The 16,965-nt window shown below is 35.6% G+C and overlaps 1 protein-coding gene across 1 annotated transcript in view; it reads left to right on the top strand.

Moving 5' to 3' along the window:
* Positions 1 to 16,965, top strand: part of LOC130218711 (LYR motif-containing protein 4A) — a 92,172-nt gene that overhangs the window by 18,584 nt on the left and 56,623 nt on the right. The window contains exon 2 of the mRNA XM_056450962.1: positions 2,156 to 2,276. Within this exon, the coding sequence (XP_056306937.1) occupies positions 2,156 to 2,276 (121 nt within the window). The remainder of the gene's footprint in view (positions 1 to 2,155; positions 2,277 to 16,965) is intronic.

Genomic DNA, 16,965 nt, shown 5'->3' with positions numbered 1-16,965 from the left:
CTGTTACTTTTAAAGCGATTCGTTCAATATACTTAAAAAAGGCGAGTAAACCTGTTACTTTTAAAGCGATTCGTTCAATATACTTAAAAAAGGCGAGTAAACCTGTTACTTTTAAAGCGATTAGTTCAATATACTTAAAAAAAGCGAGTAAACCTGTTACTTTTAAAGCGATTAGTTCAATATACTTAAAAAAGGCGAGTAAACCTGTTACTTTTAAAGCGATTTGTTCAATATACTTAAAAAAGACGAGTAAACCTGTTACTTTTAAAGCGATTAGTTCAATATACTTAAAAAAGGCGAGTAAACCTGTTACTTTTAAAGCGATTCGTTCAATATACTTAAAAAGACGAGTAAACCTGTTACTTTTAAAGCGATTCATTCAATAAACTTAAAAAAGGCGAGTAAACCTGTTACTTTTAAAGCGATTAGTTCAATATACTTAAAAAAGGCGAGTAAACCTGTTACTTTTAAAGCGATTAGTTCAATATACTTAAAAAAGGCGAGTAAACCTGTTACTTTTAAAGCGATTCGTTCAATATACTTAAAAAAGGCGAGTAAACCTGTTACTTTTAAAGCGATTCGTTCAATATACTTAAAAAAGGCGAGTAAACCTGTTACTTTTAAAGCGATTAGTTCAATATACTTAAAAAAGGCGAGTAAACCTGTTACTTTTAAAGCGATTCGTTCAATATACTTAAAAAAGGCGAGTAAACCTGTTACTTTTAAAGCGATTCGTTCAATATGCTTAAAGGCGAGTAAACCTGTTACTTTTAAAGCGATTCGTTCAATATACTTTAAAAGGCGAGTAAACCTGTTACTTTTAAAGCGATTCATTTAATATACTTAAAAAAGGCGAGTAAACCTGTTACTTTTAAAGCGATTCGTTCAATATACTTAAAAAAGGCGAGTAAACCTGTTACTTTTAAAGCGATTAGTTTAATATACTTAAAAAAGACGAGTAAACCTGTTACTTTTAAAGCGATTCGTTCAATATACTTAAAAAAGGCGAGTAAACCTGTTACTTTTAAAGCGATTAGTTCAATATACTTAAAAAAGGCGAGTAAACCTGTTACTTTTAAAGCGATTCGTTCAATATACTTTAAAAGGCGAGTAAACCTGTTACTTTTAAAGCGATTCGTTCAACATACTTAAAAAAGGCGAGTAAACCTGTTACTTTTAAAGCGATTAGTTCAATATACTTAAAAAAGGCGAGTAAACCTGTTACTTTTAAAGCGATTCGTTCAATATACTTAAAAAAGGCGAGTAAACCTGTCACTTTTAAAGCGATTCGTTCAATATACTTAAAAAAGGCGAGTAAACCTGTTACTTTTAAAGCGATTCGTTCAATATACTTAAAAAAGGCGAGTAAACCTGTTACTTTTAAAGCGATTCGTTCAATATACTTAAAAAAGGCGAGTAAACCTGTTACTTTTAAAGCGATTCGTTCAATATGCTTAAAGGCGAGTAAACCTGTTACTTTTAAAGCGATTCGTTCAATATACTTTAAAAGGCGAGTAAACCTGTTACTTTTAAAGCGATTCATTCAATATACTTAAAAAAGGCGAGTAAACCTGTTACTTTTAAAGCGATTCATTCAATATACTTAAAAAAGGCGAGTAAACCTGTTACTATTAAAACTACACTCTCGTATCCAATATCTCGTTTGTCAAGGGGGCATTCATGAAAGAAAGTCAACTGGCCTTTTACAGTGTATGAGATGTATTTCTGATCAGAAGAAGTAATTCGAAGTTATTTCAGTAGGAATCCACATTTGTGGAGCACTCAAAACATTAAACAACTTGAGTATTTTATGTTCAATCTACTTGAATTTGTTCAAACTAATAGGTTAACTTAATTCTTTAGTGTTGCCCCAAGACGAATAGTCTGTGGAACCCAGCATTTTTTACAGTGAGTGCATGCCTAGCACAAAAACTTTCTCCACATGAATTTCCATCTCTTCAAGTGGACTGCTCAGAATTCCAGTATGGTCCAGCAGAAAGCTTCTGCATGAGCTGTACTATTGAATTTAACAACTGACATTTTTTGTGCTGAGATTTCGATTCCCTGCTGAGCTCACACAGTGCCTTTTACTTGTGTGTGAGTAAGCAAATCTAAAACGTGGAGTGATCGTTTTGATCTGTCTGTGTTTCTGTAGGACGTACGCTCTTCGGCGAGTACGAGATGCCTTCAGGGAGAACCGGACAGTGAAGGAAGCGCAGCGTGTGGAGGAGCTGCTGAACATAGCCCGCAAAAACTTAGCCATCATACAAAGACAGGTAAGACTGGAGTGAACAGCTCTCAAAATACTTGCTGAAGTCTGTGGACGGGTTGAGGAGTGCTGGCTGGAAACCAGAGAGAGAGAGAGAGTGCTGATCTATAAATAGATGGATAAATGTAATGAAAATAGCACCAAAAAAAGGTGTCTGATAGGTAGGAGTGGTTCTGTTGCTTAATGTTTGCTTGCTTTGTTTTTTCCATATATTTGCACTATATTGTTGGAACATTCTGATTTAAATGCTCACATAAATTTACACAATTAAAAGTTGCTGGTTTTTGTATATTAGACGTTTTATGTTTTGTAGCACCATTTCTTTTTTTATTTTGGATATTTTCAGGAATTTTACTTTCAGGTGATCGTAGATGTAAAAATGATTAAATATATAGAAGTTTGGGTGGGTTCTGTACATTCATACACACACTATTTAACAAAAGTCTTGTCGCCTATCCACGTTTTAGGAACAGCTTATAATAGCTTGACTTCTAGTTGATCAGTTGGTATCAGAAGTGGCTTATATGAAAGGCAAAGGCCTCTAGATTATGTTTATGTTGCCAAAATAAAATATGATCATGCCTTGATTTTTAATTAATTAATTAGGACAGTAAGGTCTGACTTTGCTTAGACAAAGTATAAATATAAAGTCATGCTGCAGTGGAAACAGAATGAATATTGTGTCTGACTCCATCATGAGCTTGGAGGACTGCATCCATACATCTCTGCAATGACTCAAATCACTGATTAATAAAGTCATCTGAATGGTAAAGAAAGCCTTCTTGCAGGACTCCCAAAGTTCATCAAGATCCTTTGGATTCATCTTCAATGCCTCCTCCTTCATCTTACCCCAGACATGCTCAATAATGTTCATGTCTGGTGACTGGGCTGGCCAATCCTGGAGCACCTTCTTTGCTTTCAGGAGCTTTGATGTGGAGGCTGAAGTATGAGAAGGAGCGCTATGCTGCTGGAGAATTTGCCCTCTCCTGTGGTTTGTAATGTAATGGGCAGCACAAATGTCTCGACACCTCAGGCTGTTGATGTTGCCATCCACTCTGCAGATCTCTCCCCCATACTGAATGTAACCCCAAACCATGATTTTTCCTTCACCAAACTTGACTGATTTCAATGTGAATCTTGGGTCCATGCGGGTTCAAGCAGGTCTTCTGCAGTATGTGTGATGATTGGGATGGGGTTCAGCAGATGATTAATCGGAAAAATCCACCTTTTTTCCAAATGATCAACTTCAAGTCAAGTAATTATATATATATAACTTTTATATAGTACTTATATACTTTAATATAATACTCTATATAGTATATTTTAAATTACAGTTTTTTCTAATTTAAAGTTGAATCTTAAGCATCATTACTTCAGTCTTTAGGGTCACATTATGAATTTTGTTGGATTTTTGTTTTCTATTCTTTTAATAATAGAAAATTCGAAACGGAAGCAATTAGTATTTTACTCCTTTAAAAACGTATATTTTGTCGTGAAATAAGATTCCTTTTTTATGCTAAAATGTACAGATATGTGTTAAGAACAATGCAGAAAGGGGTGTAAGAAAGAACAGGAGGCGCTTGGATAATTTGTGTCTTGTCTCGTACCAGAGGCGATGAGCTGTTCTTTGAAAGGGAATCAAAGTACAGCCTTAGAGATCAGTCCATCATGCTGTCTGCATTAAGAGCTTCTGTCACCCTGACACTCGCAGCATGGGAATCAATGAAGTTAAACTTCCTGGGGAGTTAAAACAAGATCTTCAATGAGACGTGGAGAGTGAGGCTCAGGAGAGCTGCTTTCACACTATTTGGAGATTCCACTTCGCCTTGATTAAGGCTGAAACATGAATTCAGGTGCTTTTAGCAATGTGAACCTGATTTTAAAGGTGCCACAGAGTGCATTGATCCCATGTGTTAAATTATTTTCACATATCTACCTGGCTTAGTTAAGAAATGGTTTTATATGCTTATTTATAACCACAGGAGTAACCCCTAGAATGAAAAGCTTAGGTTTGACCATATTTGGAATGGTCATGAATATTAATGAGCTCTGCTTTGACTCTGCTTACATCAGTGCATGCTGTCTCTCTCGATGTCAAATATGATCAAATATAGGCTGAATTATAATTATACTCGACAAAAGAGACAGAGATGTATTTATAGATGTATCATATAAGATCTGAGCGATGTGATGAGGTACATAGATTTGCATCAGACACTAATTCAGCAGTGTAGTGTGTCTCCTAAACATAAACATGAGTCTGTTGCCTCATTAGAAAAGAGCATGGCACATTTCACAATATACACATGAAAATAATAAAAGATATAGTTTAATAAACCTTATGCCTCTTCGGGAGGTGCTGAATAAATGTACAATCCCATATTTATCATTCTGAGCAAGCTGTAATAATGCACAATCTCTGTGCCTCATGCTATCTATCATACATCGTAAATATAATAATAAAAGCTTAAATAGACTTAAAAATGATTGGGAAGAAATGATCATTGTTGTAATCTCACTAGGAAATCAGACGCAGCCTGGGGCGGGCATATTAATGATCTGATGTGTCATGTAACAGTCTGTTGTGATAGTCCTGTGTTTCTGAGATTTTACACTCCAGATTTACATGATAACAAGGAAACAAAGGTGCTTGAAGCTCATGGTTTGGCCATTTCAATGTACTTAACTGTTATAATTCAGCTATGCCTAGGTATATCCAAGTTTAAAGAGAGTCTTGTTTGCATTTAAAAGACAACTCCATTATTATACATTCAGTTTTTTGTGTTTATTTATTTATTTTAAACTATAATCTACAGCAGTGTTTCCCAACCCTGTTCCTGAAGGCACACCAACAGTACACATTTCAACCTCTCCCTAATCAAACACACCTGAATCAACTTATAACATCAGAAGAGACTCCAACACCTGAAGTTAATAGGTCAGAAAAGAGAGACATCCAAAATATGAACTGTTGGTGTGCCTCCAGGAACAGGGTTGGGAAGCACTGATCTACAGTATAAGTCCACTTATGTAATAACGTATTTAAAGCTTTATAATTTACCTCTAGATGTCAAACCACTAGGTTTTACCTTTTTTGACCCATCCTATGGATGCTGTTTGTACTGTGTATGTAATCTACACTGTAAATAATAAATCCATAAAATTTACGGTAAAAAACAGCAGCTGTGGTTGCCAGTACTTTACCGTTAAAAATAGGGTACAAACCGTAAAAGTAATTTCTCATTTTTACAGTAAACTACCGTATTTTATTAATTTATAGAGGTAATATGTCTGTATTTTGAATTACCAACATCTTTTGTTACACAGTCAGACACGTTAGCACAGCCATATGCAGGTGGGGATGAGGAAGTTACATAATGAACCAAAGCGCATCACAAACAACATTCCCCACAAGCAGAAAAGAGTATCAGTGTATAGAAGGTGCTCAGTGTCATTCACACAGCTATTAACACCAGTATAGTAACACGCATAAAATTAAAGCCATGAAATAAACACTGTTTATCAACATTAGATGTAACATAAATCTCTAATGTACATCACTGATGGGAAACAACTAAAAAGATCCATAGTGATGTCAACAAACAGCATAATAAAGATGTGCCATACAGGGAAGTCTGGGAAAGTCCATTTATGGTTATTCGCCGTATATATTAAGGAAGCATACCATTAACCAGATACCTTACCGTAAATAATATTTATTTATGCATATATACTTATACATATATACTTTATTATAAATTTGAAAAGCTTCCTTCTGGTAGACGATACAGTGTATCCACAGCAAAACAAATATTTTTAAGAAATCTTTTATACCGTCTGCTATTACCATACTGAATAAATGACCATGAAGTAGATTGTATGTCTAGATTGGTGGGTTGGTAATCTGTGGTGTAGGAAGCTTTGTGTTTTTGCCTTGTGTTTGTGTTTTTGTATTTGTGATGATTGGGAGGCCAAAAATGAATTTCCACACGTGTGGAGAATAAAGTTTTCTATTCTATTCTATTAGACTAGATATTCTTCAAGACACTTCTATACAGCTTAAAGTGACATTTAAAGGCTTAACTAGGTTTATTAGGTTAACTAGGCAGGTTAGGGTAATTAGGCAAGTTATTGTATAACGATGGTTTGTTCTGTAGACTATCGAAAAATATATAGCTTAAAGGGGCTAATAATATTGACCTAAAAATGGTTTTAAGAAATTAAAAACTGCTTTTATTCTAGCCGAAATAAAACAAATAAGACTTTCTCCAGAAGAAAAAATATGATCAGACATACTGTGAAAATTTCCTGAATCTGTTCAACATCATTTGGGAAATATTTAAAAAAAGACAAAATAATTCAGGGGGGGGGGGGGATAATTCTGACTTCAACTGTATATATTATAAATCGTAAACCTTGTTTCTTTATATTCTGCTCAGTCACTTAATTTAGTTTGACCCATCATTTATACATGATGGGTCAAAAACACCATTCAGCATGACACAGCCTTTATGATAGCCAGCTAGTTAACGTTAAGAGAACATCGCAGCATGTTATGAACTGCGTGTGGCAAACATTAGTTAACTCATCTAGCGCTTACGGATAGCTCAGTGGCATTGATAATGTGGGTTTGGAATGATTCGTAACATTTTTATAATTGTAACGAGTAACTATGTAGCACATTAAAAATCTATCAGTGTCAGCGCCAGTGGTTTAGTGGTTAATGCGTCGACACGGCGACGGTTAATGCACTCACGGCGACCCGAGTTCGATTCCGCCTCGTGGCCCTATACGGATCCTTCCCCTCGCTCTTCTCTCCATGCTTTCCTGTCAATTCTCTCTACTTTCCTATCGAATAAAGGTGAAAACCCTGAAAAAATTATTATTAAAAAATAGTAAAATTAGTAGATTATAAAGTAGAGTATAGTAGAGTAAAATTATTAAACTCATCGAAAATATGTACTGAAGTAAAAGTGGAAGTAGGAGAAAAAACAATACTTCAGTAGAGTACAGATACAGCCTTTTTAGTACTTAAGTAGTGCAGTAGTTCTACTTCGTTACTATACATCTCTGCACACAAGGCTATTTTAGCTTTCATACCTCAGCTCATTCTTATTCTCACAACTGCATACTAATAGAGTTTGCTTTTGGACTCTCAAGATGAGTTTTTGTTTGCACAGAGACTGATATATTCCATAATATCAGCTCACACATCAATAAAACAACACGCAGTATTACCATAGACAATACATATTGCACTTGGCATTCAGATTGTGCTGAAAAACACCCTTCATGACATCTCTTCAGTAGTGTACTCAGACTGCAGACTGTCACGGATGCGTTCACTCTGTGTGTGCACTTGAAGTGTGGTTGGAGTGTTTGTGCAGGTGTCTTGTGCATGTCTCCGCCGTGACACTATAACCAGTACACACAGTCACCCAGTGCTTTGTTGACTCAGACGCATCACAGCATACGGCCTTCAGCCTGCTGTAGGATGCCAGACCCATGCCTGTCTTCACTATACACCCATATACATGCACATACGCATCCACAGAGCGTCCCGTTGTGTGTCGTGACACCGGCAGCATGAGTCCCTCCCTCAGCACACACCCACAGACCAGACACACACACATGGATCTCCTCCAGTCGGTGAGTCACTGCTGCCCATTTACTCCTGCTCAGATGTGCTCGCTGACACTTTCCGTGCATCTCTGCGTTTTTTGGCCTCCTTTTTATTTAGATGCCACACTTTCATCTTACCGGATCAAAAGAGCAAGGTTTGCTTTAGACCAGCGCTCTCAAATCTCAACATTTTTAACTCATAGGAGGCCATTTTAACATTCAACACTGCCAAAATTGCTTTTCTTGCTTAGAGTTCGTGTCTTGTTTCTAGTCCAGATATCTAGAAACTCTTAAATCAAGAAGCATTTTCTAGACTAGCAAAAAAGATTGTCTTGTTTTAAGAAATAATAGAAAAAAATTAAGCTAAACTATAGCTAAACAAGCTAAATTATCTAAACAAGCTAAATTATCTGCCCTTGGGTTTGGCAAAATGATCTTGTTTTTTCTTTTGATATCAGATTGTGTTGGGGTACCAGATTATTTTGCTTGTTCTTTAGGAAAAATTCACTTAATTTTGACATATTATTTCTTATGGACCTAAAGGGCACCTATGGTAAAAAAAAATCTACTTTTCAAGCTGTTTGGACAGACATGTGTGTAAATATAGTGTATCGAGCGTATATTGGGGTAATATGAGCACACCCAGTACTTTTTTTTTTTCAATTTAGCAACATAAAAAAGGTGGACCAATTGGAGCAGTTTTCAGACCGTAGGAGTGTGGTCCCCCCACCCACCAATATTGATTGACAGGCGCGTCATCATATCCTCAGTTTGTTGATTCACGTCCGCCATTTTCAGCGTGAGTCGAAGCGATATCACTAAAGGAACACGCTAGCTCTATTTTTTGATGCAAGGCTCATTGGGCTCAACACAAGATCAATATTCTCCACATTATCGCTCTAATTGGAATTATTGGTTGTATCTTTAGGTAGGTTTGCAAACATGTGTACTTCTCATTGAGTCTACCTTATACTTCAGCCGTTTGCATTTCTCGCGATCACAGAAGCTCCCTGTGATCTTAACTAGGTGCAGCTGGAAAAGTGCAAGCGCGTTGCCTTATGTGCGCATCTCTCCATTGGAAATAAAATAACAAACTTACCTGCAGGTCACACACTAGAAGCGGCGCTCTACGTGGCTCGACACTGACGCAGCGCCATGCATTTTAGAATTCTAAACATAGGTTTCTATCTGGGTACACACAACGGCGCTTCAAGTCGGTGGCTGGGCGCCGCGGACCGCTGCAGACTTGAAGCGCCGTTGTGTGTACCCTGATAGAAACCTATGTTTAGAATTCTAAAATGCGTGGCGCGACGATTCGGGACACTTCATGTTTCTGCCGCGCCACAGAGAGTGTCTGGTGTGCCGTGTCGCGGCTTCGACCGGCGCATCCAGTGCCTCAGTCAAAGTTAATTCAGTGTGCGTGGTTATTAGTTTCTGTGTACAAGCTCGGCACTTGAAACTAGCACACAGTTAGTTGTAAAACTGTACAAAGACACAAATGATTTTGTACTCTCTGCTTGGTCCGTGTCCGAGTCGTACATGTACGACTGAAGGCTGATCCTCTCACTCCAGCTCCTTCTCTCAGTCTGCCTGTCTGACTCTGTTGCAATCACAGAGCGTATGAGCTCTTGGCTCCGCCCCCTTGTTACTTTTGCGGGAAGCCAAAACTAATTTACATGTGAAGCAACACACCCATAAATCAGCGAGCTGTGGACACGCCCCCAACATGACACTTTTTAACACATTATAATAAACAAATCTGAATTGTGTTTTAAACAGAACCTAAACTGACACACTTAGAAGAACCATAATAATAATATTAAATCATAAAAAAGAAGTAAACTATGTGCCCTTTAAACATTATTTACACTGAGGAAGCGCAGAGGGTTGCTGAAGGACTACTGAGAGATTTCAGCTACTGTCTGGGCTTTTATTGCCAAACTACACCTACCTTTCTTCGGCCCCGTTTACACGAATACATTTTAGTTTTAAAACAGCGTTTTATAATCAAAACGATCCACACTGGCATTTCATCTACATAGCATTTCTGAACAGCTCTCATCAATGAAAACGCACATCATGTGACCACACACACACTCTGGCATGCTGTTAACGCCCAAAACCCAAAACTGGCTTGATTTGTAAAGTAAAGGTTTGAGCCGAACATATGAAAGACACAGACGCTTGAATATGACAAATTGACGTCATTCACTTTATAACGTGAGGTTATATTGTACGCTGTTCCCTTTAAAGATTTACCCGACGTGTCCTCGAGAGTTTGTTCTCCATATTAAACTTGCGAAGTCTGAACTTTCAAGCAAAGGATGCAAGACTGAACTTTGTACACTAAATATTGAGGAAGAAAATCCCAATCAGGTAGGCGAATGTTTGCAGCCCCACCTCGGTCTCTGATGTATTTGTTTTTTCACGCAGCAGCAGCATTTTAAAATGAAAACGACCTCTTCAGCATTTCCAAAGCGCTCCGTTTTCAGGGCTCGAAAACTCAGGGGTAGTGTGGACGGAAGCTTAACCGTAAGCTTAACCGTACACTGTAAAAAGTGAAAACTTAAACAAATTACTTCGTCTTGTTACAATTAAAGGAATTAAGTTTGACAAACTTAATTTATGACAGTTTTCAGTAATAAGTTAGTCTTTTTAGGTGTAACAAGTTTTAGTGATTTATTTAAGAAAACAAGAATGGAACATACAGTACAGTACAAATCATTTAATATAATATTGTAAATGTAATAATAATAGTAAAAATACTTATACTACCGTATAAATAATTCCCTTCCCATGTTAATATAAAAATAATACTTTTATGTTTTGTGACAAATACAAGTATTTCTCACTATTGATAGTGAACAATAATTATACTTGCAATAAATAAATCACTAAAACCTGTTACACCTAAAATAACTAACTTCAATTATTACTGACAACTGTTATAAATTAAGTTTGTCAAACTTAAATGATTTAATTGTAACAAGTCAAAGTAATTTAAGTTTCCACTTTTTACAGTGTATTAGTGTAAACGGGACCTTCATGTGTTCGATACTTTTCCCCTGTGTGATTTAATTTTATTACACATAACTTTATTAATAAACGTATCCGTTTTGTTTTCTTTGCATACATGGATTTCTTTGGTTGTTGCCAACATCTGGTGAACATTTCAAGTCAACAGCACCTTTAGAAATATGTTATTTTAAGAAAAATGGTGACGTGTTCAATACTTCTATCCCCCACTGTATATTTGGTGGGCCAAATCTTGTCATATTTTTGATGCAAGTTTCAAGCCGGAGGGACCCAGACCAGTGGTGTAGTCAGGGCTATACTCACGTATACTTAGTATGCTTACTTTTTTCCACTAGCTGTTTGGGTATTACGATTTCTGAGGATCAATAATTGCGTATACCCTCGGTATACTCACTTGTTTTGCTGATTAGACTTCCCTAATTTCTGTGTATTCGCATTCCCTTTAACTGTATACCAAATGTTTTTTTAACTCATCTTAATTTGTTGCAATTGGTGCATTTTTATTTATATTTTGCGCCATTCCCCGCCCCCTGACGACCACACAGCTGTGAGAAAATTTCGTGAGACTTTAGAAGTCAACTGAATGATGTCTCGCTGAAACGTTCAGGTAAAATTATAACGGGTTGGGTGGGTAATAGTACACCACCTTTTTTTTAGGACTCCACCACTGCCCGAGACCCTTGCTTTAGACTATTGTGGTGTTCTCTTTATTAGAGGAATGGTTTATATTAATGGCATGCTGTGCTTTAATAAAGGGATAGTTCACCCAAAAATGAACATTCTTAAATTTCATGAATGAAAACCTCTCTGAAAATGTTCCCACTGCCCTATCAGTGTTCCCGCAAATAGAGTTCTCTTTCAGAGTCTTAATGCATCTCACATCCCTCCCGGCCTCATACATTTTCCTCTGACCTTATTTTAAAGAGGGAAATCAATTTAGCAGCAGCAGTTCAGATGATCAATCCAATTGATCGTTTGCAATTTGAGGAGAAGCGCTGTCATCAACAGACCACAGAGAAAAACTACATTACATTACATTATCAGACTATTGTTTACCTGAGACTGATTGTGTTTGTTCTGTCTGGGATTGGTCTACCATTAATAGGGTTCTCTTTCTGTGTTTATCAGGGCTGAATGGTTAATTTATAATTCTCTTGTGCTGTCTGTTCGGTGACTGTAACTCAGCATGCTGAAAGTAGAGCATCGCCGAGCCTGCACTGTGAGTGTGTGTGTGTGAGATGCCTGACCAATTAATTCAGGGCTTTCCCGCCCTTACCTCCCCCTTCAGCTGACTCTGGAATAACCGTGATATATTTACCACGGCCTGAATGAGTTTGACTTCATAGCAGCGTGTGTGTGTAAATTTGGCCATGAGAAGACAGGACTTCCCATAAACAGCAAGAGTGATGTGCGTGTGTGTGTGCATACTTTTTATTTTATTTTTTACGTTGTGGGGACCAAAATGTCCCCAAAAGTATAGTAAAATTTGACCTTGTGGGGATATTTTTGTGTCCTCATGAGGAAAATGACTTGTAAATCATGCAAAATGAAGTGTGTTGAAAATGTAAAAATGCTGATTGTTTTCTGTGTTGGTTGATTTTGGGGTAGGGCGATAATATATTCAGTCTGTACAGTTTAAACATCATTACAGCTATGGGAAGACCCCAAAAAGATAGCTGTACAAGTGTTTGTGTGTGTGTACTTTGAATTGCTCATGTTTTAGGGGCCCCTCAAGTATTGCATAACTGGTCAGTTTTGACTGTGTGGGGACACTTGTTTTGGTTCCCTTGAGGAAAATGTGTGTGTGTGTGTGTGTGTGTGTGTGTGTGTGTGTGTGTGTGTGTGTGTGTGTGTGTGTGTGTGTGTGTGTGTGTGTGTGTGTGTGTGTGCGTGCATAAGTTTGTGTGTATCTGTGTGCATGATCTTAATTGAGTACCTAAGTTACTTTTTATACAAGATACTTAGAAAAGTAATTTTAATACAATTTTAACGATGTAATTAATAATCAGTAATTAATTACTCTTCTGTAAAGTAACTTATCCAGGTCACAAAGCTTTTTTATAAGAGTCTGAACACCTTTACTAACTTCTGCACACACCTTGAGTTCAATCTTTCCTCAGTTTCATGATTACCGTAATGCCTAAAACCGGCTTATGTTTAACAGAGCAAGGAAATTTTCACAGTATGTCTAATAATATTTTTTCTTCTGGAGAAAGTCGGCTTTCGGCTACAATAAAATTTCGGCTACAATAAAAGCAGCTTGAACATTTTAAGGTCAATATTATTAGCCCCTTTAAGCTTTTTTTTTTTTTCGATAGTCTACAGAACAAACCATCGTTATACAATAACTCACCTAATTCCCCTAACCTGCCTAGTTAACCTAATTAACCTAGTTAAGCCTTTAAATGAGACTTTAAGCTGTATAGAAGTGTCTTGAAAAATATGTAGTAAAATATTATTTACTGTCATCATGGCAAAGATAAAATAAATCAGTTATTAGAGATGAGTTATTAAAACTATTATGATTAGAAATGTGTTGAAAATATATATATAGAAATATATATATAAATAAATATATATATACATGGAACCCCTGCTCTAAATAAATATCCAGTCTACTAGCCATCAACGGATAGAGAATTAATTAAAAAACTCAATTGCTTGGGGTATAAGTGATCATTTTTTCCTATTTCTTACACACCTGGGAACACAGTATCGATGACCTGATGGTGACAATTGGAAGGTGTTTGATAAAGGATCTGTCTTGTCATTGACAATCATGATAACCTTATTTAATACTCTTTCTTTATATACTATCAATGCTCTTTAGTTTTATTCCCAACAACTTACTGGCTGTTATTAGCAACTTCCCCGGTGACATTATCTGGGCCTCAGAAGCATTTCCATACCAACAGATCACACAGCATGATGCTAAACTTTCAATAAAAGCACTATAAAACATGATCAACAATGTGTTGTCAACAATAGTTTCTTTAAGAAGAACAATTCCTGTTGAAGCTTTTTGCTTACACAATCAGTCCATACATCCCACTTCAGTTTATTGTCCAACATCACACCTAAATGTTTATAATTTGTTACTAACTGAATTTGAACCCCATTAATTAATGTGGGGTGAGTTTTACTGTTCTCTCTCTAAAATCAATATCCTTATTAGATTATAAGTTGAATGTAAGGTTGTGGTTAGAGTTAGTGTAAGTTGTACTTGCCAAGTTACTTATATGGTCAGTTAAATGTCTGTTGAAGGAGCAGTGTCAGCAGATATTAAGCAGACAGTCTACTAATACTCAAATGGACCATCAAAATAAAGTGTAACCGAAGTTATTTTGAAAAATGTTGGAAACCGGTAACCATTGATGACTTATAGTATTTGTTTTGGAAGTCAGTGGTTACAGGTTTCCAGCATTCTTTAAAACATCTTCTTTTGTGTTCAACAAAATGTCTGTTGATGGAGCAGTGTCAGCAAATAATAAGCCGACAGTCTACTAGTACTCAAATGGACCATCAAAATAAAGTGTTACCAATTCTCTAATTTCCACTGTATTAGTAAGCAAAGCAAGCTATTCTATGCTGTGTAAAATATTCGCCACAACACTGTTGACATGTCATCAGCTGGACACAGCTGTGAGAAATCAGCCCTGAAGAGAGTGGAGAAATGTGACTGACTCCATTCTCCAGAGAACAAGTGTCAACACAATCAAGCTGCTGCTTTCTGCTCATTAATGCTTTTGACATGACAGATCATTTATGCTGGTCTTCATTTTGAGCACGGCAAGCAGACCTGAATGATTTAGGGAAGACTCCCAGGCTAGATCAGACTCATGAACCAGATGAACCCAAACATTAAAAATAGTACATTTGCTGTTTGTTCAAACCACTTATTAAAGTGAAGTTTCATAAACTAATTTCGAGAGGAGCACGTGATATGATTGAGCACGTCTGGCCGCTCATCTGTAATCAGTAATAATCCAATCAGAGTGATCCTAGTTTACTATAAATGGATCATTTTCTCCCTACTGCTCTATCATCGTTTGGAAGAATCCCCCCTTCCACCCCATCTCCTCCTTTTCCTCCCTTTTCTAAAGGGGGAGCTCTCGAGACCTACCTGATCTCGGATCTCCTGATATGCTTATCGACCGGGCGGGAGCCCAGGGCTCAAATATCTCCAAGCTCAGGGTTCTCTCCCGGGACAGCATGCCAAACCTGCTTTAAACGCCAAGCATATCTAAGTGGGAACTCTTGAAATCACATTTACATTTTACATCTAAAAGCATTGATTTAGTTAAGTGGTTATGCTCAAAGTGTACTTCAGTAATATAATGTAGTGACCTGGGCAATTACCAAAACACTCAGGCTGTTTAAAATCAATTAATACATGTGCTGCATGTTTTGAGTGAAGCGCAGCGCTGTGTTCATTTACACATGACCAACTCAGCATATAAAGGGTGACTTTGGTTCACAGTTAAACACACATCTGCATCTGCTTTAATATTCATTTGAGAACACACCATTTACTAACTGATTTGACACAATCTACATTGTAAAAGCGCTGTACAAATAAAGACGAGTTGAATTGAATTCACCAGCTTGAAATGAGAAGTGCTTATCGGTTAACACGTATTCCTGTGCTATAAATGTTTGAAATTTCAGTCATAAATGTCTGTGCATTTAACTGTACTAAAGTTTATTAGGCACAAGTAATTTAAGTAAAAATTACTTTGTATTAAGTAAAAGGGTAATTAAGTGTATAAATACACTTATAATTAGGTGTAATTTTAACATTTTAAAGCAAATTATGGATATTTCTTTATTGTTTTGTAGTGAAATCTCATTATTAAAGCAGCATTATATTATATTATATTATATTATATTATATTATATTATATTGTTATGTTATGTTATAATATTATATTATATTATATTATATTATATTATATTATATTATATTATATTATATTATATTATATTATATTATATTATATTATATTATATTATATTATATATTATAGATTAATTATATAGCGTTATTATATTAATATATATTTATATTGAGACACAATGGGGAGCACAGTTAAATATTATGATATATTATAATCGCAATATTGTTGCTTTATAATTTTTAAAAATCTTATTCTATCAAGTATTTTCATTGTTTTTAAAAAATATTAAAAATTATTATTATTTATTATTATTATTATTATTATTATTATTATTATTAGTCATACAAATACATATTCACAAATTTGCATGCAAAAAAATTATAGTCCTTAGTTTTACAGTGAAATACCACAACTCAAAAATTAAATATTGTATTTATCCTATACTTTTTAAATGCATTATTATTATTATTATTATTATTATTATTATTATTATTGTTGTTGTTGTTGTTGTTGTTGTTGTTGTTGTTATTATTATTATTATTATTATTATTATTATTATTATTATTATTATTATTATTATTATTATTATTATTATTATTATTATTATTGTTATTATTGTTGTTGTTGTTGTTGTTGTTGTTGTTATTGTTATTATTATTATTATTATTATTATTATTATTATTATTATTATTATTATTATTATTGTTATTATTGTTGTTGTTGTTGTTGTTGTTGTTGTTATTGTTATTATTATTATTATTATTATTATTATTATTATTATTATTATTATTATATACGAGCACAGCAAACCTGAACAAGTGTTTGTCCCTGGTTCCACCTGCATTTATTTATTGTATCTGAATCGTTGATGTTAATGTTTTGCTTTATTCATACTTTAGCACTGTGCTTTCATATTAATAACCTAAAAAGAATTCCCTGTCAAAGAACCTTTCTGGAAAAACGACGTCTGTATTTTATCCCCAGAGGGTGATATTTCCACATATGGGTGTTTTGCAACATGAAACGTCATTTTATCTTCCTCTGATGACTCTGAGCTCCAGCAAGCATGTTTTATTCTCCCTGTGGGACTGTGTGTGTGTGTGTGTGTGTGTGTGTGTGTGTGTGTGTGTGTGTGTTGTA

Source organism: Danio aesculapii, chromosome 24 (genome assembly GCF_903798145.1).
Source record: "Danio aesculapii chromosome 24, fDanAes4.1, whole genome shotgun sequence".
Taxonomy (NCBI): domain Eukaryota; kingdom Metazoa; phylum Chordata; class Actinopteri; order Cypriniformes; family Danionidae; genus Danio; species Danio aesculapii.
The sequence above is the reverse complement of the archived record's forward strand: the minus strand, read 5'-3'. Positions and strand labels throughout refer to the sequence as shown.